Raw genomic sequence first — 25479 nt, 5'->3', positions numbered from 1 at the left:
GATCACCTGCGCCATTTAGAATTATTATTTAAACGATTAAAAGATTATGGCATTGTTGTTAATCCGAATAAATGCACGTTCGGACAGGAAGAAGTTAAATTTCTAGGCTATCGGGTAAATGAAAGCGGCACTCAACCTTTGCCCGGCAAGGTACAAGCCATAAAGTCATTTCCCCTTCCGAAAAACGCGAAGGATTTGAGGCAGTACTTGGGAATGCTTAATTTTTACCGCCGTTTTATCCCAGATGCCGCTCGCTTTCAAGCACCCTTGAACGACCTTCTAGCCGGCAATTTAAAGGGCAAGACCCTGATAGCCTGGACTTCGGAAGCGCGTCAGGCTTTCGAAAATACCAAAAATAGTTTAGCAAACGCAACCCTGCTTTCTCATCCTGCGGTCAACGCTCCATTGTCGGTTACCTGCGATGCTTCTGATTACACCGTAGGAGCTGTTTTACATCAGTGCGTCGGCAACGAACGACAACCATTAGCATTCTTTTCTAAGAAATTAGGATCTGCCGAAAAGAAGTATTCAGCTTACGACCGGGAACTACTTTCTATCTATTTAGCAATAAAACATTTCAAACATATGCTCGAAGGCAGACATTTCACGATTTTTACAGACCATAAACCCATAACTTTCGCTTTCAAACAGAAATTAGATAAATGCTCTCCTCGACAATTCCGATACCTAGATTACATTGCGCAATTCTCTACAGATATTCAACATATTTCCGGTAAAGACAACGTCGTTGCCGATGCACTGTCCAGAGTGGAAACGGTTAACCACTCGATTAATTTCGAAGAATTGGCAAAATCGCAAGCCCAGGATGAGGAGTTGCAGCGGTTGTTGAATAGCGAATCTAGCCTGCAATTACGCAAAGTCTCGTTGCCTGGCACGTCTTCCGAAATTTTTTGCGATATTTCGACTAAGAATGTAAGACCTTATGTCACCCCTCCTTTCCGACGCGCAGTTTTTAATATGTTACATGTATTATCACATCCAGGTATTAACGCGACGATCAAGCTCATAACGCAACGTTATGTTTGGCCGTCGATTAAAAGAGATGTTCGCACGTGGACACGTTGCTGTATACCGTGCCAAAGATCAAAAATTTCCCGTCATGTGACTGCACCATTGGCTACATTTGTTAAACCTTCTGCGCGATTCGAACACATTCATTTAGACATAGTAATTTTACCGGTGTCCGAAGGTTTCAGGTATTGTCTGACCTGTGTAGACAGATATACGCGGTGGCCGGAAGCCTTCCCCATGGTCGATCAGGAGGCCCAAACCGTAGCTCGAACCTTTTATGACGGTTGGGTAGCGCGGTTTGGTGCTCCCGTACGGATTACCACCGATCAGGGTAGGCAGTTCGAATCCAAATTATTTTTTGCGCTGAACAATTTAATTGGATCCACACGCCTTCGCACAACGGCGTATCACCCAGCGGCCAATGGGATGGTAGAGCGTTTTCACCGACAGCTCAAGTCGGCTATAAGGTGCCACGGATCCGACAAGTGGACAGAAATACTTCCGACGGTTCTACTCGGTATTCGTTCCGCCTGGAAAGAAGACCTCGGCGCTACCTCAGCGGAATTAGTTTATGGCGAGCCATTAAGATTACCGGGAGAGTTCTTGTCTTCGCATTCAGCGGAAGGCACAGAAAATGCTTCCGATTTTACTAATAGACTACGCAACCATTTTTCTAAATTGAGTCCCTCTAATGCATCACGCCATTCCGTTAATCGTACATTCGTTTTCAAAGATCTTAGCAGTTCAACACATGTTTTCATCCGAACAGATTCAGCCAAAACTATTTTACAACCCGCTTATGAAGGTCCATACGCCGTAGTGCGCCGAGGCGAAAAAACATTTACAATAAACATTAGAGGTAAGGAAATAAATATATCAATTGAAAGGCTAAAGCCTGCTTATATGCTAGCAGAAAACAGACCGGATCCCGTGAGCATAGAAAATCAGCCGGTCACACAAACAAACGTACCTGACAATGCGCCGGTTATACAGCAACGTGTCACGCGTTCAGGTAGACGCGTACGTTTTCCCGAGCGATTTCAAATTACGCGGTAGTACTTAAGGCTTGCGCATTATTATAATAAGTATCATATACCATTTATTTTTATCCATCACTTTTATGTACTTTCATGTATTTTTAGGTATTACGTATTATATATTAAACTCCATGTAAATTCCTTTTTTTTTTTTCAACTCTGTTCAAATACTGTAATGTAAATCTTAGTTAGGATAACGTATTTTATATAGTAGAGTAAATGGTAGTGGTAATGTAGTCGGTCAATTTTTCGTAATTGTGCCAATTACTGGCAGGGGGGTAGTGTGGCGGCCAAGGCACCACATACGCCTTAGCCGTTCGAAGCCGCTACAATGTATGGTTGCACACGAGACGATGGTTGCACACGAGACGACCAGAGCCGCGTGAGCCGAAAAGCCGTTGTCGTCGTCTCTGACCGTCTTTTGTTTTTGAAGGCCTCTTGGTACGGTGGCGATGATCGTACCAGAGAGTCGAGCGTAACCCGCACCACGAGTCACGTCGTTGTACGACAGCAACAATAAAATTGTGCGGAACGGAACAGAGCGGAGTCATTATTTTCCCGATCCCACAGTCATTAAAACCAAGGAGGCACAGATGCAATGACTAATGAGAAAACGAAAGCAGGACAAAAGTCAAGGTCCGCTCTTTCGATTCGAGCGACCAGTAAAAATCGTACCACAGGTTCCATTAAAAAAATTCAAAGTTGGTTCTGTCGTCGAACGCTTTCCTCGGATTTCTCTTAGATCTTTGCAAATCACGAGGAAAAGGTTAAACGAGAGAGGAAAATGTTTGATTCCATAGAGTTACGACGAATCTACCCTGCGGACGGAGGTCTATGCCCTGTCTGTGTCTCTCTGAATCGATTTTAGGCGCGTGGACCACCATAGGCGTATACCCCATACACAAAGCAACGGGAGAAAACCCATCGTCTGCTCTTCGGCAAATCTCCCACGAATAACATACACTTTCTCGAAACGCGACGACAAAAATTGTACATCGATTATTAAGGGGTCGTTGTAAAGGGGTGGTTTCTCCCTTTAAAACTCGTTGGAAAACGAATGATGATAAAAATTTATTGAACTCTATGGAATCGTTCGAATTTGCGATCAACTATGGAGGTACATACTTACGTATGTATATAGTTCGTTCGTTGCGCGTCAGCAATCCTTCGAAACGGTACTTAAAGCCTCGCTCGTTGTACATATCGTCCTGCCACTTATTTTTATAACCGTATTTTATCGTTCTACTATACGTCCGGCATATTACGGTCACCCTTTGGCCGCCTTCGACACGCTTCGTTAACGATGCGTTCGCACGATCGTCAACTTTCCGAACTGTCGCTTTAAATCGAATGGGAAAACATACATTGATACGAATAACGTTGCAAATCGTACGCGGGAACAGAGAAAAACGAGCGAATAAAACAAATAACCTTAACGTATGGGTCGGGAGCGGGAATCAGAGTTATCGTTTCAGCGTAGTTCCCAATTCTCTTGCAAAATGCGATCCTGTTCTTTTCCCTTTCTTCTCTTCAACGTTGCAACGTGTAATTGTTCATTTCCCGGAGATAAGAGGAACATAGGGAAGATGGTTCCTGAAAAATCCTTGGAAAAAAATTAAGATAAATCCGTGAATGAACAAGATCAACATCACTGGGCACACATCTAGATAAGATACATCTTATCCGACCTACCTGAGTCGTTGACATCTATACCGTGCTATCTTTTCTATCGGCCTATGTAACGTGTATATCCAGCGATAGTATATTAGCGACAACAATTGCACTATTGTACCTGGAGAATTCCCAAACATCGAGAAACAAACTAATTTTTGAAAGTATACAGTGTTCGGTCAATCCTGGGTAAAATTTTAATGGGAGATTCTGGAGACCAAAATAAGACGAAAATCAAGAATACCGATTTGTTGACTGAGGCTTCGTTGAAAAGTTATTAACGTTTAAAGTTACGCCTGTAGAGCGGCAATCTACGAACAGCTGATAGCAAGGCTGCCGATACGTTACTAAGTAGAGTTTCTCAGGCTGAGTGAGAACCACTACCGCGCGCACGCAGTTGTACGCAGGTTGCCTATCTGCAGGCGCACTTTTAAACGTTAATAACTTTTTAACGAAGCCTCAATCAACAAATCGATATTCTTGATTTTCTTCTTATTTTGGTCTCTAGAATCTCCCGTTAAAATTTTTCCCAGGGATGGCCGAACACCCTGTAAATATGTAAATTTTATCTCACCATTTTTCAATCGCCCTGTAAAGACTACAAGACGTTCGATCGTTGAAACACGCCAAATACGTGAAACTCGCGTAGGTTCCAACCTTTTTTCCACCACCCACGTATAGAAACGGGTTTCCTTCGAACGCGTGCGAATGCCAGGCCGTTCACTTTTGCAACGTTAGAAAGATTATCGACATTGTTTTAATTATCGACGTCCGATATACATGTAAATAAAATATTCGTAGAATTACGTTTAATCGTGGCAAGCTAACACAGCCGTATCGACGCGTACTGATATTTCTGTAGACCTTGTTGAATATCGAACGCATTAAAATGTAACATGTACAGAATAAAGACAAATACAAGTACCGCTTTATGCTACCACATACTATTTCGATGCACTTATTACGACGTGTAACTTTCTAAGAATTACTCTCTGTGCGATAGAAACATTCTGAGACTCCAGAAATTTATTATGGAATTAAGGTAGTCACACACACAGCCGACACGTCGTTCCGAGCACATTAGCGTCACTATACGCGAAATCGGAACATCGAAATAGAAGAGAATACGTTTCGAGAAACTCGTAACGTGACTCGTTTCTCGGTAATCCGCCTACTTACTCGAACGAACGACCATAATTAATTCCGCTGTATTAAGGACTTAATTGACATAAATATTTCGACGATTTAAGCACATTCGAATTCCCCACGATTTCTGCTAATAATTTACCAACATCTTCGAATGGTTCTATTTCGTACGATTTAAAAATTCTCGAACCTCGTTCTTTCGTCCGATAAAACGTCCATTGTGTACGATACACGTTGTTTACGATATACGTTTGTAAAATAAATACGCGCGATAAGCTTACAGCAACCTGATAGCGCCATTGATACTGTACGCATACCGTGACAAGTTCGCGCGTTTCAAATTTTAACTGTCAAACGACAGAATCATCAATGGCGGGCGTACCGCCGAGATACGAGTAATTTAATCGCGAAAATATGGATAGATACTCGTAATTCGTTTCACGATATCATGATACGTAGACACAGGGCTCGCAAAAAGTCTTTATCATTACCATTAAAAACACAGGAAACATGTTCGATCGTGTTCCATGACACATATTTATTTTTCAGGATAAACGGCGAACGTTCTGATTCACGTTCAAGGAACGATAATTAAATCGCATTGCTATTCACGCACGTGTCAATGATTAACATCAAATACGCAAATAACCTGAGTACCTTCGTATCGAAGAATAGAACGATATAAATAACGTAACGCAGAGAATACCAATTTTCGATACGGTATAAAGGATAAATAATACTCGCCTCGACACTACTACATTGCTTCGTTTACCCGAATACGGTGCGTTTTATGCTGCATAAATCACTTCCTGAGTACACGCACTTTCGAAGGAGAATAGAATACGATTTCGAAACGGACGGTAGCTGCGTCAGATTTATCAGAAATATTTTACTAACGCGTATATGCACATGCACACGCGCGACAACGTGCTATTAAAAACTTATGCGAAAATTCATCGGTCCGTAACACCTGTTGCAACGAAAAGCACTACATAACTGGAATGTATGACACAAATTATATCGGTCTTGGCACTATTCGTACCTGTGACGCCATCGCACGGTCTACTCGAGTACTACGATTTTGTACGCAACGACCACGAACGAACTGTAAAGTAGATTGGAAACTCAACGAAACTGTTCCACAATTTAAACTACAGGGGGCTCGAGGGGTACTAACCTAAAAACGAGATCAGATCATATGTTTCGAATTGAGATTAAATATTTAGAGAAATAATTATGTATTAAAAAACCCATTACGGAAATTCGGTATTTTTCTAGGCACTTGAAAGCTAGCCTACCAAGTTATTAGCTTCGCAATGAAAACTTCTAGAACCTTTGACTATAATGTATAATAATAATTAAACAATTTAATATTCGGCTCCCACACGTTTAGTTTTATTTTCAGTTGTGTCTGAGAGTCGAAAATTTGTATAACTTCCTAACCAACTTTGTTGCAAGCCAAATATTTCTCAATAAACTATAATACACATAAATCAAATCTTGCATCCTTTCCAAAACAAAGAATTAAATATTTCAGTACAAGTTCTGACTCATAAACGATACATACATAAATTTGTATGTTTCAAAGAGTTTTGATTCTCTCTTTTCATTTACTAATTTTACTCAACCTTGTAACACAAACATTGACTATGGAAACATTTGATGCTGAATATACATACATATATTTCTTTGGTTGTTTCATATACATTTAGAATATGCATTTTGTTTGCCTTTGTAATTGAACCCTGTTTTACTTTGTACAATGTTAAATATTTGCCAATAGCGATCATACAAGATTTATAGTTATTATGCTCTAAAAATTTATATTAAGATATTCCTGCATCTGCAAATCTTTTATTGTGGCATAATTCTATGATCATGGAGTCGATGGCTTGTTAGTTGAACAAGCTCTGAATTTATCATTCCTTTTCTTATTACTTCCCATCGATAAACAAGATTTTATTGATACCCTTTTATACTCTTTTTAGAAAGGTTAGTAAGATTACTAAGTAGAACATTCTTGCATGCTCTTCTGTTTCACAGAACTTGCAGCAATCAATTTGTTTGGACTCAAAATTGTATCGTGTTTACAGAAGCATTTTGTTTGACAAAGATATAAATATGTATGTATATTTTTTAAAGAATGCCATTTAAATAAATTTAAATGTTAAATCAGCATACGAACGAATGGAAATAAATACGTACATAATTTCTATAACGTGAATGTTTTAATAATCATTTTACGTTTCGTTTCTATTCATTCGTATTTCACAATAATATTTCATATTCATATGCGCAGTAGTTTTTCCTAACCTCAAAGTATATTTTGTAACTACGTAAATAGTAACCTTTAATTCCTGAATTTCATAATGACCAACTGTTTGCGTATGCATTTGTAAAATAGCTTAAGAAAAATTTAATGATCTGCATAATATTACCAGACAGTAGACCAATAATACTGTATCTTGGCTACACGGATTCGTGATATGCGAGGGGAAAGTTACCAACTCCGACATTAAACAAGACCCCTTCTTTGGATTGGGGGTTTAGTGGTGTAAAAACTAGTGAATTTCCCCTCGCGTGGCACGAATCTGTGTTACTGGATCTGGATACTTCGTGTACAAACAAAGTGGAAACTTGGTAAATAATATAGTTTCAAGTTCTTTTTGATTAAATATTAACTACGTACGGTTGATGCATGTTCTTTAACGATCCGCCGTAAAATAAAAACGAACAAGTGTTTCCAAGTGTTCTTCGCAAATTGTTTTATTCTTCTCTTTAATTTTGTGTCGTATGAAACGACTATACAAGACGCTGTTTTTAGCGCGTGTACATTCTCCCAAGTGGAAATCTACGTTATCCCACGATGACATGCGCTATTAAATCGACTTATAAATGGAACTGATAAAACCAGATATTGTTCAATCTCGATCTCTGCGGTCGTACATCTCGGTCTGATCGTGCGTCCCACTTTTCTCGTGAACAGTGAACGAACGTGCCACGAGATTCTGATTGCATAGGACTCCATGACCAAAGCCAGAGATACAGACCAACAATAAAAGGAGGGGGAAAGCTTTTTGACAAGTAATAAGAAGAAATGGAATTACCAATAAGGTAAGTCGATGACCTAATGCGATGCTGTAGTATATGACTTAAATATTTGATAAACTTAATTTCACGACGATTTTGAACGATAATCTTGAACGAACAACGATTTCGTTGGCTGCCTGGCTAACGGCCTCTTGGCAGTGACCGGAAGTGACGTGCGAAATTAAAGTTTGACAAAAGTTGACTGATTTCACAGAACGCACGATAATTTACATATGAAATAAATACGGTTATTATCTTTTTTTTTTTAAATAAAATCGTACGTAGTGTTTTTTTACATACGATTGCAAACACTTACTTCTGCGATAAATATCCGTTTTAACTCTTCGTTTCACATGCGTACCGATCTAAGAAAAGTAACTACCGTTATTCCGGTGACATGACCATGAATAAGATTTGAAAAATGCGTTATCGCTTGCGATATTAAAATCTAGAGATGCCTTATGAATACGCAGTACGATAACAAATTAGATAATTTTCTCGAAAATAATATTATATAAATATTACATACCTACATTATATTACTTTTCTTTGTATACATGAATTCTTTGAAGCGGAGAGGGAGATAAAAATAAGATAAAATGCTTCTTTATATAACCCCGTTTGAACTGTGCTACTTTAGTCTGAGATATAGTTCGATTACCGCTTGTTTAGTTACTATTAATTTCATAAATGTTATCAGTTTTTGAACTTATCTGGTCGGTTCCATTAAGCGTGTATAATTGTAAAAATTCATATACGTGTAATAATACACGTGTGAAGGCTGAGTCGTAATAGTTGTGGCATAGATACAAAGATACATAAATATAGCTCATGTATCATAATATAATAAGGTCGAACACGCGAATTATTACACATTATTTCCTCGTAACTTAATAGGAATACAAACAACGTTTATTTTTTTTCTATAATAGACTTCGTCAACGGTTATCGTGCGTCTCGTATGTATGCTTATTGCTAAATAAAATGTAATCCGATCACACTTGCCACGATTTCTTCTAAAAAGTAATTGGCTTGTAATTACATAACTGTAAATCATTAAACCACAACACTGCTTCTATCCTATCTTTACGAGCTGTTTCATCAAATAGTAGATATTCCACCTAACCGTTTACTTACAGTTAAATATTATTTTATCTATTGCCAAGTGCACGAAAAATTATACGATATGCGTTATCGGTTGAACTTCTAACTTAACTTTCACACGATCCAGGAGAATTAATACAGTATCAGGCACGCAAGAATTATTTTGTATTTAACTAATACCTTGACATCGATTGCTTCATTTAAGAAATGAAATAACAAGTCGTTGTTGTAAAAACGGTTACATATTTTTCTTTGCTCGCTCGAAACGTCAATTGCATTAGTTGACACAATTTGGCTATTGCCAATAAATATGCTCATTCTTCTCGCTTCTTTTATTTTATTTACATAATTGCAGGATTATTCAAACAAACAGTGACTTGCTAAAACACTACTTGCACATTAGGGACAGTAGACATTGATTGAAATTAAAAGTTTTTCCGCAATCGTTATTGACGCACAATGTTTACGCGTGCAAGATAAGCAAATGATGCTATACGCATATGCAACGCGAAAATAAATGCAATTCAATAATGCTAGATAAAATTATATCACGTAGACTGTTTTATAATAAAAATTTGCACACTGAAGGCGCCAACCTGTGCTATAAACGTCGGTAATATTATTTTAGGTGACGAATTGTTTATAGAGTTATTGTTAATTTCTCGTATCCATGGAGAATTACACGTCGGACTCCAGTGACTCGGACTCCAATTCCAAGACATTGGACTTGTCTTATTTGATGCTCGATACCCAAATGCTGAACGATCATTTCGTCTCTGCGAAATGTCCGGAGCACGTGGACACTTTGTTGCTTCATCAAAACCGTTTAAACAGCATTCCACCGAGTATCGTCAGATTTACCAACTTGAACTCGTTGGACATATCGAACTGTAATTTGCATCGATTGCCAGAATTTCTTGGGGACTGTCCCCTGTCATGTCTGATAGTCAAGCACAACAATTTGACGAACGACAGTCTACCCAAGAGTTTCGAGAACTTGATAGGGCTGCGCGAACTGAATCTCAGCGGGAATAGACTGATCGATTTCCCTGAGCAGGTTCTCGAGCTCACGGAGCTAAAATATTTATATTTAGGAGGGAATCATATCACCGAAATCAGCAAGGACATTTGGAAGCTGCAAAGGTACCGAGTACGAGTATTTAATAGAAATTTCATTTTTCAAGATTTGCGATTTCTTTTAGACTTCACGTGCTATCGATGGGAGGCAACCGATTAACAGAAGTACCAACGACGTTGGGCCAACTGAAATCATTGCAGGCGTTGGTACTTTGCGATAACATGTTGGAAAGTTTACCCAGCACCATAGCAAATCTAGCCAACTTGAAATCGCTGTTGCTTCACAAGAACAGGCTGAGAACCCTACCAACTGAAATTATCACGTTAAAGTGTTTAACCGAGGTAATACCCTATACTATTTTGAGAAAACAGTTAGCAAAGGCTGCAGAGACATTTCATAGGATTTAACTTTTGAATTTATAGTTCTAATAATGTAATGCTCTGGTTTAAGTTATCGTTAAGGGACAACCCGCTTGTAGTCAGATTCGTATCAGACATGACGCATAATCCTCCGTCGCTGTTAGAGCTCGCTGCCAGAGTAATTAAGACCATTGACATTCGGTACGATGAAAAGTGCATACCGCGAAATCTGGTGGAGTATCTGAATTGTGGACATTGCTGCGTCAATCCAAAGTGTAAAGGTCAGCAACTATGTTTAAAGATCAAATTCTACCGTCGATGTAGCAGTAACTTCACCGACTTTCCGAATGTATAAGCGCGCGTAGAGATAATACGGTTGTGTGCAGAAAGCATCGAGAAACAGTGTCGTCTTTTGCAGGTGTATTCTTCAACAACCGAGTGGAGCACGTAAAATTCGTCGATTTCTGTGGTAAATACCGTCTGCCTTTGTTACAGTACCTCTGTAGTAGAAAATGCATCGAATCGCGGGACGGGGACGAAGTAGTTAGCGGTGCAATGATAAGGAAGGTTCTCCTTGGCTGATCACTGTTGGCCACTACTTTATCGCGAAGAATTTTAATTACGCGTTTAGAAAATGTTCATCCACGGGGAAGCGAAAGAATTACTCGATTCTATTGGTCTCGAATTCGAATCCAGGTTACTGCTTTAATTGATTAAGGTATCCAGATCGTCGAAAGATTGTGGTTACTGCGTGTACATCGACAAGTGTTTAAGTAAACGGCAATTCTCGATTAGACGAGTTAACTTGAGCAAAGGTGTTAAGGCGCGCCAAGGCCACAGGTAGTTTCAGCACCGACGAAACAGCGAAATACTCGTTTTAAAGGACGTGGTTTCCATTTACGAAGCTAGGAGGATTATTAACCAGGACCTCTGGCGTAAATAGAGCGATAAAAGCCTCGACGATCTCGCGTTGCACGAGATAACACGTGTCTATATTTACCATTTATACTTTCTCAAATAAACGTCTTTTTAGAGTTCATTCACATGCGCATACTTACTTCTCGTCCTTCCTGTCTAACCACTGTACGGCGGATCGTCGGTAATTAAATCGCAGTCCGTTAACATTATCGTTTTATTGTTAAATAAACCACAAAATGTACAATAATAATATTATCATATAGAGCCCCACGAACGGAAACGGTCGATCCTCGCTTAAACACATATCCATTAATATTCTACGTTACCATATCGACTACGTGTGTGACCGTGTAAAACTAAACACATCCGAGAAGTGAACGTAGCGAAACGCAACGATATATAAGTATCATCGTATTCATCATAGTCATTTAGGGTTTATAGAACATCGTTAATAATTCGAATAATCGGTGATAATCGTAAACATAGCAATTGTAATAATAGTTCGCTACTTGTGTAATCGCGTATAGTGTCGCCGTAATTATCTATACATACATATACATATTCATATATATGTGCTCTGTATTTATACATTACATACATATATATGTGTGTACATGTTTCAGTTTTGTTTCTTTTTTTTTTTTTTTAATCGTTCTGTCTTTCTCTGGCTATCGCAAACGAGTCCGAAGGCGATTTTCTTTCTCACATGCATCAGGCGCTACTTCTCGTTCACACGCAGTCACTCGTACATACACGAGTACACACAGGAAAAACACGTTCGGTTCTCTTTTATTTTCTCCTCGCTTCTTCAGATTCAGCGTGTGTTATCTTATAGGTGTGTGTTCACGATAGTAACTAAATCTACTCCACTCTCTGTGTACTTCATTTTTTTTTAAATCTTTCTTTTTAACTGTGTCGTAGATATCCTCTTTACGTATTACTATGTATATTAACACAATTTTCCCTAGTATCTTACAGTCGTGAGTAACGGCAACCCTTTCGGTATTAGCGTGTATAGTTAGCGAATGTGCCGTCGATGATTAATCGTAAATAATGGACGTCTCGTTTCTTACCTCGCATAAAGGGTGTGTGAGTGTACTGTGTGTATTAAAAATGATGTTGTTATACGTATCGGGGAATGGTAATAGTATCTCCCAAATTTACCGAACAGTTATATGCGTCGATGGTGTTGGTTCGCAACCATCGACTATAGTCGGTGCGCGAATTAAGTGTTCGCTTGGTCGCTGTTGATGATAGTTGGCACGCGGGATTAATTAAACACTGAACAGTGGTCACGACTATGGTCAACGAATCAACAAGTGTTTAGTAGTCGTTGACTATATTCCTATTTCTGGCTCAAGATAACGTATAGCGATAATCGACTACAGTCGACCCGTAGTCTAAGGTAAGCGCTCCGAGACCCTGGACTGTAGTTGACAGGGTAAACCAATCTTGGGTAAAACATCATAGTCAACCGCTTATCGTCAACTATAACCGATGCGTAGACTCGAATAATCTACTTACGATCACCGACTATAATTTACAGGCGACAGACTATAATCGACAAACGGTTATATGTAGGTAAGCGACTATAGTCGATAACGAACATAGGTAAGTACCACTATAGTCCACGCACCATCTATACTTGACGCAGAAATTTAGGCGAATAGTTATACGCGGTTGGTTCAAGCGAGGCGATTCTAACGAACATATAAACTTCAAACAGGCGACTATAATCGATACGCGAATTTTACGAGAACAAACTATAGTCGGCTAGAGACGGACTGTTAATCATAGTCGACGCGCGAACTTGAATAAGCACCTAACAGCTGTCGGATATACTCGTCTCACAGACTCGAGTAGACGACTATAGTCCATGGTCATACCGAAAGGGGCAAGCACTTACTCCATAGAGACGATTTCCGTGTTTTCATCGGTTTCTCGTTACAGTACTATGATGTTTCTCTTCACCGCAAGTGGTCAAATAGGTTTCTCTTATTTCTCCACCTGCTCCATCCTTATCCTTGTTCCTTTGCTCTTCCTTTTCATAGCGTTCCTCCTCTTGTCTTGTATCTCTCACCTCCGATTCTTCGTTCGCCTCTGTACTTAGCACACTGCCCCCTCTTTTGCATTCATTAACTGTGTTTTGTCTCGCGTCTGAACCAAGAAAAGTAAATCTCTGATAGAGAGCAATACATTCGGAGAAGAGGATCGTGTAGAATGATTAGGTGCTATTCTTCCGACGGAATTTGATTTTTGGATGAATAATCTCGTTGAAATATCAAGCCTCCTGGAACTCGCTTGTCATTCAACAAATTTTGGAGATGAAATTTGAATTTTATCGAGAGAATTTGCCGACGATCTGCTGCGGACAACGGGTGCTGCTATGAGATACAAAGTGTGCCTGTTCGTTTCCATTCCAATCGAACCCGAGCACCGTCGAACGTTCCAACAATATCTTTTTATGAAATATGAAAAAACTGATGGTAAATTCTGTCAGACAAATTAGTAAAGAATACTTCTGAAGAGGATGTCCTAGCAATCGTTCTAAGAGAAACAAAGTTCCGTGGAAAATTTAATTTCTAATAAAGATCACGCAAGAGACGGTACGCGTGGCCTGACTATAGTTTCTCTGGTTTTTTTCTGGGTATCGTAAGTCCTGAAATGACAGTTACATCACTCGTATTCCCACTGTTTTTCGTTCGCTGAAATACTCTGATCTTATTCCCCGTTTGTCTTTCAGTTTGTCGTATTGGATTCGTTTCTAACATAATTTCTATGTCATAGGAAAATAGTAGAAATGTCTTAAATATTGGTCGTCTGCGACGTTATCCTCTGCTGTTCCGTCGATTTTACTTCTTACCTCACGCGGAGGTAAAACATGCGTAAACGCGACAAAGTAGTACGGACAGAATTGCTAGCGGTGCAAAAGTAAAAAGCTTATAAAAATTCGATCGGTTGTTGTAGCGTCCGTTTTTAAAATTTCCCCTCTAAAAATCTTCATGATTCATCTTCGTCGGGTTTCCAGACGTAACGCGCGACGCACACTTAACATTCCTTTTCACTGTACTAACTGGAAAAAGTGTACGTGAAACGGCACAAAAACGGACTACTTTTTCACCATTTTTTTATATACATATACAATTTTCGTATCGAAGTTGAAAAGGGATGCGATGTGCTGTTCAAGATCTTAAGCCTACGATTTCAGCTAAACGTATAAACGTGACGTATCCACGTGTATGTTTCCAAGGTTGACCAAGATGGTGGGTACGTAACGCTTAGAATAAGAGCGAAGAATCTTTTGGCATTCCAAGATCGCATGTCGTCTCACGGATACATTTTAGTCATTTAACCTACTATCGAATCAAAGCATACGTATTTCTTGCAGTTGTTACTGTGCTTCAAAAGTAACGATTCTATAATTTAAATCGATTAAAACAAACGCTGTTTGAGAATGTATAATTTACAGCCGAAGAAAACGTGAGATAACCTCGCCTAACATACGTATAAAAGCTGTATGCGGCCTCTATGCCGAAGATTCCCCAACCCCGGTCTAGAATAATTATCGCATAGTTTAGAATAAAATCTTTGCTTTGAGATTTAAGCGTTTATCTTCCTTTGCGTCGTATAATAAAAATTAATTAGGTGTTTGGCTATTCTGTTTTATGACTGAAACGTTTCGACAAAAGAACTTGCACACTCGCGCATAAAAGAAGTGTCACGTTTAGTAGGATCGCGTCATATCGCCGGCTGGTAAATTTTTGTTCGACAAAGGGACTTGGTTTCTTTAATGTATCGCCATTTCGAAGATTTTTATTTTCGAGAACTTCGTCTTTGTCTGCTGCAGCAATATAACGCGATTCTGCTGTATTATGTATCAAACTCGGAGAGTTTCACAAAATCGAGTTTTATATCAAGGGTTCGTAGAAACCACATTTCGAATTGACCCGTGTTAGTGAATCAACATGTACCGTACGTGAAAATTCCTTCGATTAAATTGGATCGTGTTTGGCGAAAAACTTTGCCCGTTTAAGGTCACTTCTATCACCGGACATCATCCTAACCTCCTCCCGTTTTTTCTAAGTAAGTACACGCGACACTTATGAGGTTTTGAAACTTTTCAACTTTCAGGAATATCAATATTAAAACGTCATCTTAGTATAGTTTTCACCGTTATTTCCTGTCGCTTTCGCGCAAGGAAAATATGGTTGCACCGTGGCCTTGAATGGACAAAATTATTTGCCCTTACACCGGCCCTCTTCTTTTTTTTTTTATTTTGGGAACGATATAAATTGAAGGCATTTGCAAACGTGACGGATACGAGATAGTGTCACATCTGTCGATGAAAACTACCATCTCGAGGTTACATCGTTAACCTGTAACTTTAATTTCCATATAATTCACTACCTACAACAAAAAAACAGACTCGATTATAACAAACGTAAAAAACGTTACAAAATGAGATTATTCGAGTACAAAGAATATCGATATAATTAAACTTGCATAATATGTGAATTTTACTTTAATACGAAATTTTATTACGTCAAACAACTCTTCGCCGTTTTAAGAAATTTTATATGCACGTCGGGCGAAGAAGCATCGAGTTATGTAGAAAACACATCTTCCTACGAATTATGTTTACCAATTGTTGATGAATTTCGTATTAAGTTAATCACTCTTATAATTTAAAATCATACGTCGTCGCATAAGAGATATCGTAATATATTCCACAATGAAACGAAGTTACAGATGTGTCTATATATATTTTGTATAATCGAATATTTGTTGCTGTAGTTCTATAATACCGAGAACTAAAAATAATACAAATTAATATTATCGTAACAATAAACTAAAATTTATTATTGTTTCTTCAAGTATAGTATAGTCGGGCATACACTGCTGGTACTAGTTTCGTCATGATCGTTTAAAGTGTAGCTTGAATGGAATTATCATTATCGTTATTATTATTATTATTAGTATTATTATTAGTATTATTATTATTATTTTTTCATTTCTTTCGTAGTACCAAACAGTTAGTGGTCCATCTCAGGATTGCCGTAAAACCGGCAGAAAATGTAGCTTTTGGCGAGGAGAAACAGCTACTTAAAACATGACGAGTAGCTCTGACAAACTTCTATTCCATATCGAAACAGCGGTTTTCTCTTTATTTCCTGATCTTCAATGATATTCATAGAAATATATTACGACCTTTAGTCATCTTGGCCTCGAATGTCAGCCAATAAACGCAAAACTGATTTACGGCTCAACTAATAAAACGTCTCCCAAACTCGCTTAATCGGTATAGCGCGATTAAATATTCTTTGCAATTTGACGTATATACATATGCACACACACGCATACATACGCATACATATATGCATATATATACATATTAAATTAATTTATTAATCTTTCTTTACACAATTATTACATTTTATTTACTAGATGCTTCGAAAGAGTGCAACATGATGTAATAAGGTAAAAGAAAAAGAAAGTGGTGGTCTTGTAATGGTAACGACGATGAGTTGTCAGGCAAACAACGACTACAGTGTTCAAAGAATTAATATTTTTTTCCATCTCTAATCAATTTTCCTTTTCTCTCTTTACAACAGCAGCAATGTTATTCAGTAAACGCTATTATTAAAATTAATCTGCATATATTTATAATATACGTAATTTAATTATATATATACTTATACATATATACGTATGTATATATATTATATGTATACATATATATACATATTCATACACACACACACACACGTATATATATATATGCTCATTTATTTATTTATTTATTTATTTATATATATAGACTTTCAATATTTTACACGGGCTCTTCCCTACATGATTTTTTTCACTATTATTTTCTTGTATGTGTGTCATCGAGTAGCATCCAAGTTTCGGAAGAATACAACGAAATTATAAACAAAATTAATCCACTGTAACTAGCGTGCGATCTAGTCGATGAGCCAGTAACTGTGCACTTAATTCTCCATAGATAAATCTGTAAAATGATTCGCCATTTCTTTTTTCTTTGTTACCATAAGCTACTCTTCTGTAATTATTTACCTTAACTGTGACTATACACCGAGATTTAGCCTATCTCGCGTATCGACATGCGAAAGATTGACATGATAAAGATTTCCAAGCGTGTTTGAATGTACAAAATCGTAGTTTCAATTATAGAAGTCACTACCTGTCACCGTTTTGGACATCGAGTCGAGTAATTGTGTACATTATTATTGTTTGCATTAAGACGAGATGAGAAAGATTAAATCAAACTAAATTGATGAATTTATTTATTAATAATAATTACGATAAATAACCAACAATCTATATTGAAGCCGTGCGATTTAAACTTGGTATGCATTTTTAGACTTTTTTTTCTTTTTGTCTAATTTTACAGCTAGATTCGGGATCTCTTCTTTTTGTCTTTGAATTTAGCATTTCTACCGGCCTGAAAATGTGAAAGAAGCGCTATGTAATTAATTGAACGGTTTGCATCTCTTAAGCAACCACATCCTAACGTATAGCTTAGGTTGTATTGTTTATAATAGTATCGGTTGATGAGGATGAAGACACATCAAGCCAGCTGTACGTTACAGGAGCACATAAATAATTTAAATCTAAAGAATTACTTTTTTTTGATCACAAGTCAAACTATACATTTACGTCCATCGAGCTTCGTTCTAAGCATCGTGAGCAGCTCGTCTGACATTTCACTAAGTTATCCGTTATTTCACAGCGGGGGGAAAAAAAAGATTCTAAAATAAATAACGTATTTATGCAGAGCCGTGACAATGCCAACAAAATTCTATGATCAGTAACTCGTTAGATCCTGTTTTGCTTTATGTTAAAACATAAACAATAATTTTTTCGATTGTGACGATCATTCCCAATTATATCAAAATTACATATTCTCCTTTCGGACCAGAGGGGGGAAATAATAAATTCACGTAATTTCTCTTAGTAATGAGGTACATCACTAAACCTGGTTAATTGTTTAAAACTTAAGTTACATCATCAACATTCATAAAACTCTAAAACGAATGCTAAGATCTCTCACTCTCTTGCTTCCGCTTTCTTTCTGTTCCATTCACTCACGCTTCCTTTCTCTCCCTCTCTTCCTCTCGGTCTATCGCTGTTTGTTTCCTTAACGTTTCGTCCTTTCTCTAAAAAAGGAACTGAATTGGTTAGACTTGTTTTTTATCGGCAGCCTCCCTCCCTTCTATTACTTTTGCGACGCAATGATATGTAGATGTATGAGTGGCTAGTTATACATGTTCCGAAGGTCCAGCTGCACAGGTTTGTCAACACTATGCGTAATGTACACAATTCTTTGTATACACGGTATACCTCGGTACCCTATACGATTTTAATTTCGAGGTCCACGTTTCCTAGAACAAAATTCTTGACTTTGCGCGTAAAACCAAATCAACTATACAGAGAAGACAATCAACAATTTTAAGCACTGTATGACTGGTACTTCGGACATACAGTAATGTATATGGCGATCCACAGCACGGAAGTTTGTAATTTAGTTTACTTTGCAGAGTACGACGCGTACAAGTCTTGCACGTTAAACGTAGACAATGAAACGTTCATTTTTCGCGCCGCCAAACAATCCTATGTCAAATATTGCGTGTGGTTTAAAAAATAAAACGCTCCACTTAATTGCGTAGACGTTTGTCGAGAAGAATGAAAAATTTTGAAAACGTGCGTCTAGTTAATTTTTGTGAGAGATACGTAACAATCGTAATATTCGTAATAGTACTATGGTATCGTAATGTCCTTAATAGTGGAGGGTTTAACTAATCGAATCCTTGAGGCATGACCGGCGGACATGAATATTTTTTTTGCAGTTGTATCATGTCTCAACAATAGAAACTTCCGTTGTTTTTCTCGAATTTTATGGGTTCTGTTTATCTGTGCTAGTATATTCAGCGTATCCGCATCACGAAATTCATCTTACGATAAATAGAGATTGTGCATGCAAATACCCGTGTGCGTGCGTGCATGTGTCTGTCTGTGTCCGTGTGTGTGTGTGTGTGTATGTGTGTCTCTGTGTGTGTGTATGCATTCCATTGAAACTCTCTGCGTAAAATATTTTATTTTCCATGTTTCTCGATCTCGTTTCTTTGATTCACGATCAACAATACCAGCGACGATGCTCGTTAGAATTTAAACACAATAAAAAATATTTCTACACCGAATGTTCCATCCACAGGTTACTTCGCTCGGTACGAAATACGAACCGGTGTAATATAAGAGAATCATTATCTTGTCGTTGAATATACGCACGGTGGAAAACGCAAGTTTTCAGTCTTATCGAGTGAAATGTCTTGCAAGTCGAGAGTGTAGCGATCATCGTAATCCTTTCTCCAACAATTTTTTTCATTGACATTCATCAAGCTGATTTCGCGCAGTTTTTTCCTTATCTTTTTTTTTCTTTTTTTTTTTAATAAAATGACGACGCAAGCGACGTTAACGCGCTACTAGACGTTATAGATTACACATTTTCAACTAGAAAACTTCGCTTTTTTTTTATAGCAATTATAGTTTAAAGAGGTTACGGGCCAGTTTCCTATATATATATACATTGAATTCAACTTGGCAATAAGGTGGCAATCAAGCGTTCGTACGCTATTGGAGTCGTGTCCTTAGCTAGCCCATTATAAAGGGAATCATTTTTGTTACTATATGTGTAAGCGAACAAAGCTCAAAGACCACTTCGTATCGCCATTCCATTGAGTTCAATTTACAACGGGTTAGGGTTGAGGTTTTGGGGGGTTGAGGGTCGGGGGGGACATCCTCCTCAGAAGATCAGGTTTTCCATTCATCTCGCCACCGTTAAGGCTAACTCTAACGTGAATTCTCTCAGTTTATAACGTTAAAAAATAAAGCAACTTAAGCCATATTCGATTGGCTGGGGTCTGTATTCTGTGTACTGGAGGGTGTGTTGGTGCTGACGTTATTATCACTAGAATTACCGCTAGCCCCCGCGGCAGCACTCGTGGCTTCCGATTGGCCTCCGGGACTGTCCGAAGATTGCATGTACTTCGGTATTAGGGTCGAATTTAAAGCAGGCTGAATTCGCAGCTCTTGCTCTGTAAAGTCAAACAATGGCGGAAGCTCCCGACCGTTTGGCAATCGTGTGCCCTGTTCTCGCAACTCGTTGAAGAACGAGTGCGCACACGCTAGCAGCGGAGTCATTCGTAACGACGGCGTGTACTCCAATAGCCGGGCGACCAGATCCATCGCTTCCGGGGGTGTGCGTGCCCTGAAGACCTGAAATCATTGCGATCACGCTGTTAGATTCCTATCGTTTAAACTTCTAATCTCTGTGACTAAGAAGAAACTAGCAACTCGCATGGCAACACAGACCGTACGAAGTTCTGTGATAAAGCGATAAAACTGTAGCAACACGTGTTGTTTACATTCGATGAAGTTCATACTATAAGTGTATTAGACATTATATTAGGTCATTGAATAAGTTCTTTTTATGTAAAGTTTCAACCTTAAATGAACACAGATTAGAATAAAGGTTCAGAAGCATTTGCACACTTTATTGGCTGGCCTCTTTCAACGGCCTGTCTAATATCTATCACGTCGCTACGACTCGTATACGGAGCATGGGATTGTGAACGTGGTAAGAATATCTTCGATGTTTGTTACGCTTTTAATTCTACTGTTAAAGATTTCCTTTACAAAAAGGTCCACTGACCTGTCGAATATGATATATGATTGTTCAAATAAAACATTCCGTTCATTTACTTTTTGCAAAGTTTTCTTTATGATGCGGGGGAGGAGACTGCTGTCGTTGCACAGGAGAATGACGCTGTGTCTAATCCAACGTCCTGTATTAAATTCAACAACTTCAATGTTCTATAAATTATGACTTGCGATCGTTTACATGCATTAAAACGAGAAACATGTATAGATTGTTACATCGGGGACTAAGGTGAATTTTATTTTGTCAAAGAACTTATTTAAGAACCTTCATTGTATTAGTAATATGAGATGCTTAATTCTGAAATTATTCCGGTGTAAAGTTTACTGATAAAATCTGGCAATAAACCAGTCATCTGTATCTACTATTCTTTAATGAAAGATATTTACATAAAAAAGAGATTTCTGCGGAAAACCATCTACACGTTCCACATCTGATAACTGTAACAGGAACTGTACCACGAAGATACACTTGAGATACATAAAAACATAAACAATAGAACAATAAACTTAGGAATATCGGATAATTACAAACTTCAGGCAACCTTTCGTCACTCTTACACGTTGCAACAATGAATCAACATCGAATTTGCATATTTTTCTTTAGACACTGGAAAACACAGATTCCGATTACCACCAGAACATTAGAGTAAGTGATACATATGTCAAGAGTTTTGAGTAATCACAACATATTGTTTGGGAAAAAAAATGAAAAAAAAAAAAAAGAACAATAGTTGGTTAGTAACGTTAAAATGAAAATGACGATGATGCGATATATAAAATGGATACTACACGACTTCGAAATGGAGAACGTCGAGTGATTTATATAATGCAAGATCGGATGAAGGTTTTCTTTTTGGTTGGTCATCCTCCGTTCGACGGATCGATTAGCGATAATTGCATGTATCCTACGTATAACCGTTCAGATGCTGAAAAGTTGGTTATATTGGTTAGTGTAATGGGCCAGAGAGTAAAAAAGGAATATTTGCCAGCCATATAAATGAAATAAACCTTGTGTTTCAACAGGGACCACTTACTCTAATCTTTTGGTGCTCCGTGGAACACTTTAGACCACTCATTCGCTGAAGCATAAACTGTAACCACGAGTACATGTATTGATGAATGTGATTGTAACACGACAGGTGTAGGAAAACCGTTCGGTTAGAAGGAACGAGACTCACAGAACCTTACCCATAAACGACTGACTCGTTTTGTTTTGTTTTTTTTCTCATGCAACGATGGTTAACGAGTAACTCTATTACTTTCATTCTGATTTTCTTACGGCTGCTCTTAGTCACGAGAACGATGAAAATGTACGTGTGAAAAACGATAGCCAGTTACAAATTGGAAAAATACATAGATCGAGAGAGCCTAACATATATCGTGTGGACAGTGTCATTATTATTGTTACGATTTGTTTGATATACGATTAACAAGTTAGATAATAGGGTACCTTTTGCCAAGGATGCGACTTAATCTGTGGGAATTTGAATTCGGTATAGTTTGGATTCATCTCACGTATCTGATCGCGTGTCGGTGTACCGAGAACCTTGATGATCTCGACAAGCTGATCTACACCGCTGTCCCCGGGGAATATCGGTTGACCGAGCAATAATTCTGCCAATACGCAACCAGCGCTCCACACGTCTACGAAGAAAACAGAATTTCTTCATTATATTATGTAAGTTTTACCGTGCCATACGTCTGTAAACGTACCAATTTTTGTAGTGTAGTTAATAGCACCAAAGATCAGTTCGGGCGCGCGATAGTAACGACTGCAAATGTAAGACACATTAGGCTCCCCAAAAACCAGATGCTTGGCAGAACCGAAGTCGCAAAGCTTCAGAACGCCAGTTTCTGGGTCCAACAATAAGTTCTGTGGCTTAATGTCCCTATGACAAATCCCCAGGGAATGTATATACGCTAGGGAACGGAACAGTTGATACATATACAGCTGGAAAAACAGAAACAGAGTTTCGTGTTAATTTCTTTTCCTTAAAATTATGCAACCGCGTTGCTCGAGTCTTCGATTCACGCGACACGCCTGAATTTATCGCGCACTGTTGAATAACAAAATTACTATCGTATCTCATCACTTACCTTAATGAAACTGATCGGTATCGTTTGCTTGCTTTTACTATAATGTCGAGCGACTTTGTACACAGTTTCGGGTATGTATTCCAGGACTAGATTCAGATAAACCTCGTCCTTCTAAAAGAGAAGTTGTAAAACGATTATTACCAAACGATTCCCGAGTATATATTCGTATAGTGTGTTGTCTAAAAGGCACGTCGTTCAGTAGCAGATTATTTTATGTCTCTAGATCGGCGCGATCCGCTATGAAAGTCGATTAGTGTGAATTTCGTATTGGCAGTTTATGCGTGGGTGGTGGATGGTACCTTTGATTCGCAAACACACTATTCCAGAAGATCGTTTTCTAAAACTAGCAAAGCTGCGTTAGCCACTAGACTCAAAAAGTTCTATGTTAATCGTCGATCATTCAGGGAAGAAAACGATTATCGTTTCTGTCATTCGACTATATTTAAAAGCAGAATATGCCTAAATTTTCTGAAAAGGACTCTTTCAAACTACTGGGTACGCTTTTAACTTACGTCCACATGAAAAACTGGATTAGTTGCGTTTAAGATGTTCTACAAAATAACACAACAATGCCGCATGCATTAAACTAATACGTACACTTAGAATTAACTTATAGACGTAATTCATTGAATAGAGATCTGATTCTCATTACTCGAAAGGATGTAATGAGGACAAGAGGAAATGTTTTACTCCGACGTTGTTTCGTGTTGCATATCTACCAAGTGTCTAATAATCTGTGACTTCTCGTTAAAAAATAAGCATAGGTGGAGTTGCGTCTTTTCGAAAACATTAGCTCCCAAGATTCGTGAGCCACGCCCCGGAGTGTTTCGACTATCTATATTATTTTACATATTGTACTTATTTTTCGGTAGCTTCACAAATTGCGAGACACCTCGTTTGAGTGCACAAAGAACGAACGCTTAAAATTTTGCTCGATTCGCGCATTAAAAAGATACAATTATATAATTACCTTATCCCCACTAGAGTAGAAGAAATATTTTAGTTTCACGATGTTGCAATGCTCAAGACGTCGCATGATTTGTAATTCTCGGTTCTATAAATAACACAAAAATATAATTTGTTGATACAACGATTTCCTGTCAATATTTATTGTATTCAATTTTAGATTTAATTATCAGCAATTGGGATTATTGTATCTCTGGCCTTGTTATTGTTCTACGCAAATATTCGATGCATCGATAAGTCTAATTCGAACCGACAATTTCTCGACTCGGTCATCGAACTTGTAGGGTCGAAGGGTTACGTTCAAGCTGTTGTTTTTATTACCTTGAATCGCTTGTCTTGCAGAACCTTCTTGATGGCAACCATTTCTCCTGTATCACAGAGTTTGGCTTGATACACAACGCCGAAGCTGCCATTACCGATTACTTTTGTGTCCGTGTAGGCGACTTCTTGGGGGCGATCTGGGCCTGCACCAGGGGTAGCTACCACGGTCGTCACTTTGCTGCCATCCTTGCCTGCATTGTACATCGCACCACCCATAGAAACAATCGAAAATCACAACGCTACAGTACAGCGAAGGTTACAAGGTACGATTGGAAGCAGGTAACTAAAAGCTACTGTTTTTACCAAGTATTGCTCCTTCAAGGCATTATCATAAGCAGCAAAAACTTTTCGAGAAATGAAAACACCTACACAGATATCTTAATGACGTTCAAGACTAATCGTAAACAACATTCTGATATTTTATTCGCGCGTTCCTGTACCTACTTGTTCAGTAGTATTATCGATGCAACAACCTGAGAGAAGTTGTCGACAGGTTTTTACAACTTTGGAATAGATAAAGGTACTCGAACTGGTGTAATTGTTAAACGAAACTGTGCTCTCGCACATTTATCAACGGAATAACGAATAACCATCAAAGTACCTTCGATTCAATTCGCGTACATCGTGTACCAGTTTGTACGGGCGTGTTCTTGAACGCGTGTAATTCTATTGCTAGCCGCTCGAACGCTGTCTACAAGAGGGATAACCTTGATAAAATGCAACGACGGATAATACGAGGTCCTCGTTTACAGACCGGTTTTCTCATTGAACTGTAGCTGAAAATAACCTCGCGTCATATATTTCACGTCTCTAATAATCCGTCGAGCAAACTGTACACCATAATCGAGAACCGAAAATTTGTACAACCGAAATACGCGAAGGCTGTTTCGCGATTTACAAGGCGAGTCTAGCCCCATGTATG

The 25479-nt window shown here is 38.3% G+C and overlaps 3 protein-coding genes across 9 annotated transcripts in view; 1 reads left to right on the top strand and 2 right to left on the bottom strand.

The window, feature by feature from the left end:
- The window catches only part of LOC122396861 (protein sprint), a 97829-nt gene extending 92325 nt beyond the window's left edge, over window positions 1-5504 (bottom strand). For both annotated transcript variants that reach the window (XM_043395580.1, XM_043395581.1), the window contains exons 1-4: window positions 4315-5504; window positions 3762-3861; window positions 3501-3672; window positions 3199-3408 (exon numbers count right to left, since the gene is read on the bottom strand). The gene's annotated coding sequence lies outside the window, so the exon portion shown is untranslated. The remainder of the gene's footprint in view (window positions 1-3198; window positions 3409-3500; window positions 3673-3761; window positions 3862-4314) is intronic.
- Window positions 5505-7587: 2083 nt separating this feature from the next.
- On the top strand, window positions 7588-11556 carry LOC122396925 (leucine-rich repeat-containing protein 58). Of its 2 annotated transcripts, XR_006259071.1 has the most exons (6): window positions 7588-8000; window positions 9709-10223; window positions 10283-10499; window positions 10609-10798; window positions 10936-11235; window positions 11313-11556. XR_006259071.1 is itself a non-coding variant. In XM_043395706.1 (5 exons), exons 2-5 carry the CDS (start codon window positions 9751-9753, stop codon window positions 11097-11099), a joined length of 1044 nt encoding a protein of 347 aa, XP_043251641.1. In that variant the 5' UTR covers window positions 7588-8000; window positions 9709-9750; the 3' UTR covers window positions 11100-11556. The 2 variants fall into 2 exon arrangements, 1 of the variants encoding a protein (XP_043251641.1); XM_043395706.1 differs by having other exon boundaries at window positions 10936-11556.
- Window positions 11557-11702: 146 nt separating this feature from the next.
- The window catches only part of LOC122396924 (glycogen synthase kinase-3 beta-like), a 34194-nt gene continuing 20417 nt past the window's right edge, over window positions 11703-25479 (bottom strand). For 2 of the 5 annotated variants that reach the window (XM_043395702.1, XM_043395704.1), the window contains exons 2-8: window positions 24558-24748; window positions 24241-24324; window positions 23271-23381; window positions 22887-23124; window positions 22624-22817; window positions 20432-20729; window positions 11703-13592 (exon numbers count right to left, since the gene is read on the bottom strand). In XM_043395702.1, the coding sequence (XP_043251637.1) occupies window positions 13366-13592; window positions 20432-20729; window positions 22624-22817; window positions 22887-23124; window positions 23271-23381; window positions 24241-24324; window positions 24558-24748 (1343 nt within the window). In that variant the 3' untranslated portion in view covers window positions 11703-13365. Of the gene's footprint in view, window positions 13593-17499; window positions 20730-22207; window positions 22265-22623; window positions 22818-22886; window positions 23125-23270; window positions 23382-23782; window positions 23822-24240; window positions 24325-24557; window positions 24770-25479 lie in introns of those variants that run through there. The other 3 variants (XM_043395703.1, XM_043395701.1, XM_043395705.1) reach the window with 3 other exon arrangements.

Source organism: Colletes gigas, unplaced genomic scaffold, assembly GCF_013123115.1.
Source record: "Colletes gigas isolate AHSC1104 unplaced genomic scaffold, ASM1312311v1 Colletes_gigas_Sc00008, whole genome shotgun sequence".
Taxonomy (NCBI): Eukaryota; Metazoa; Arthropoda; class Insecta; order Hymenoptera; family Colletidae; genus Colletes; species Colletes gigas.
Note: the sequence above shows the minus strand (reverse complement) of the source record. Positions and strands in the feature narration are given on the sequence as shown.

Bases quoted from the DNA above. Each gene is read 5' to 3' on its own strand.
- LOC122396925 (XM_043395706.1), top strand. From the start codon at position 9,751: ATGGAGAATTACACGTCGGACTCCAGTGACTCGGACTCCAATTCCAAG. The intron at 10,224-10,282 runs GTACCGAGTACG...GATTTCTTTTAG, and splicing joins GACATTTGGAAGCTGCAAAG to ACTTCACGTGCTATCGATGG. The intron at 10,799-10,935 runs GTCAGCAACTAT...CGTCTTTTGCAG, and splicing joins CGTCAATCCAAAGTGTAAAG to GTGTATTCTTCAACAACCGA.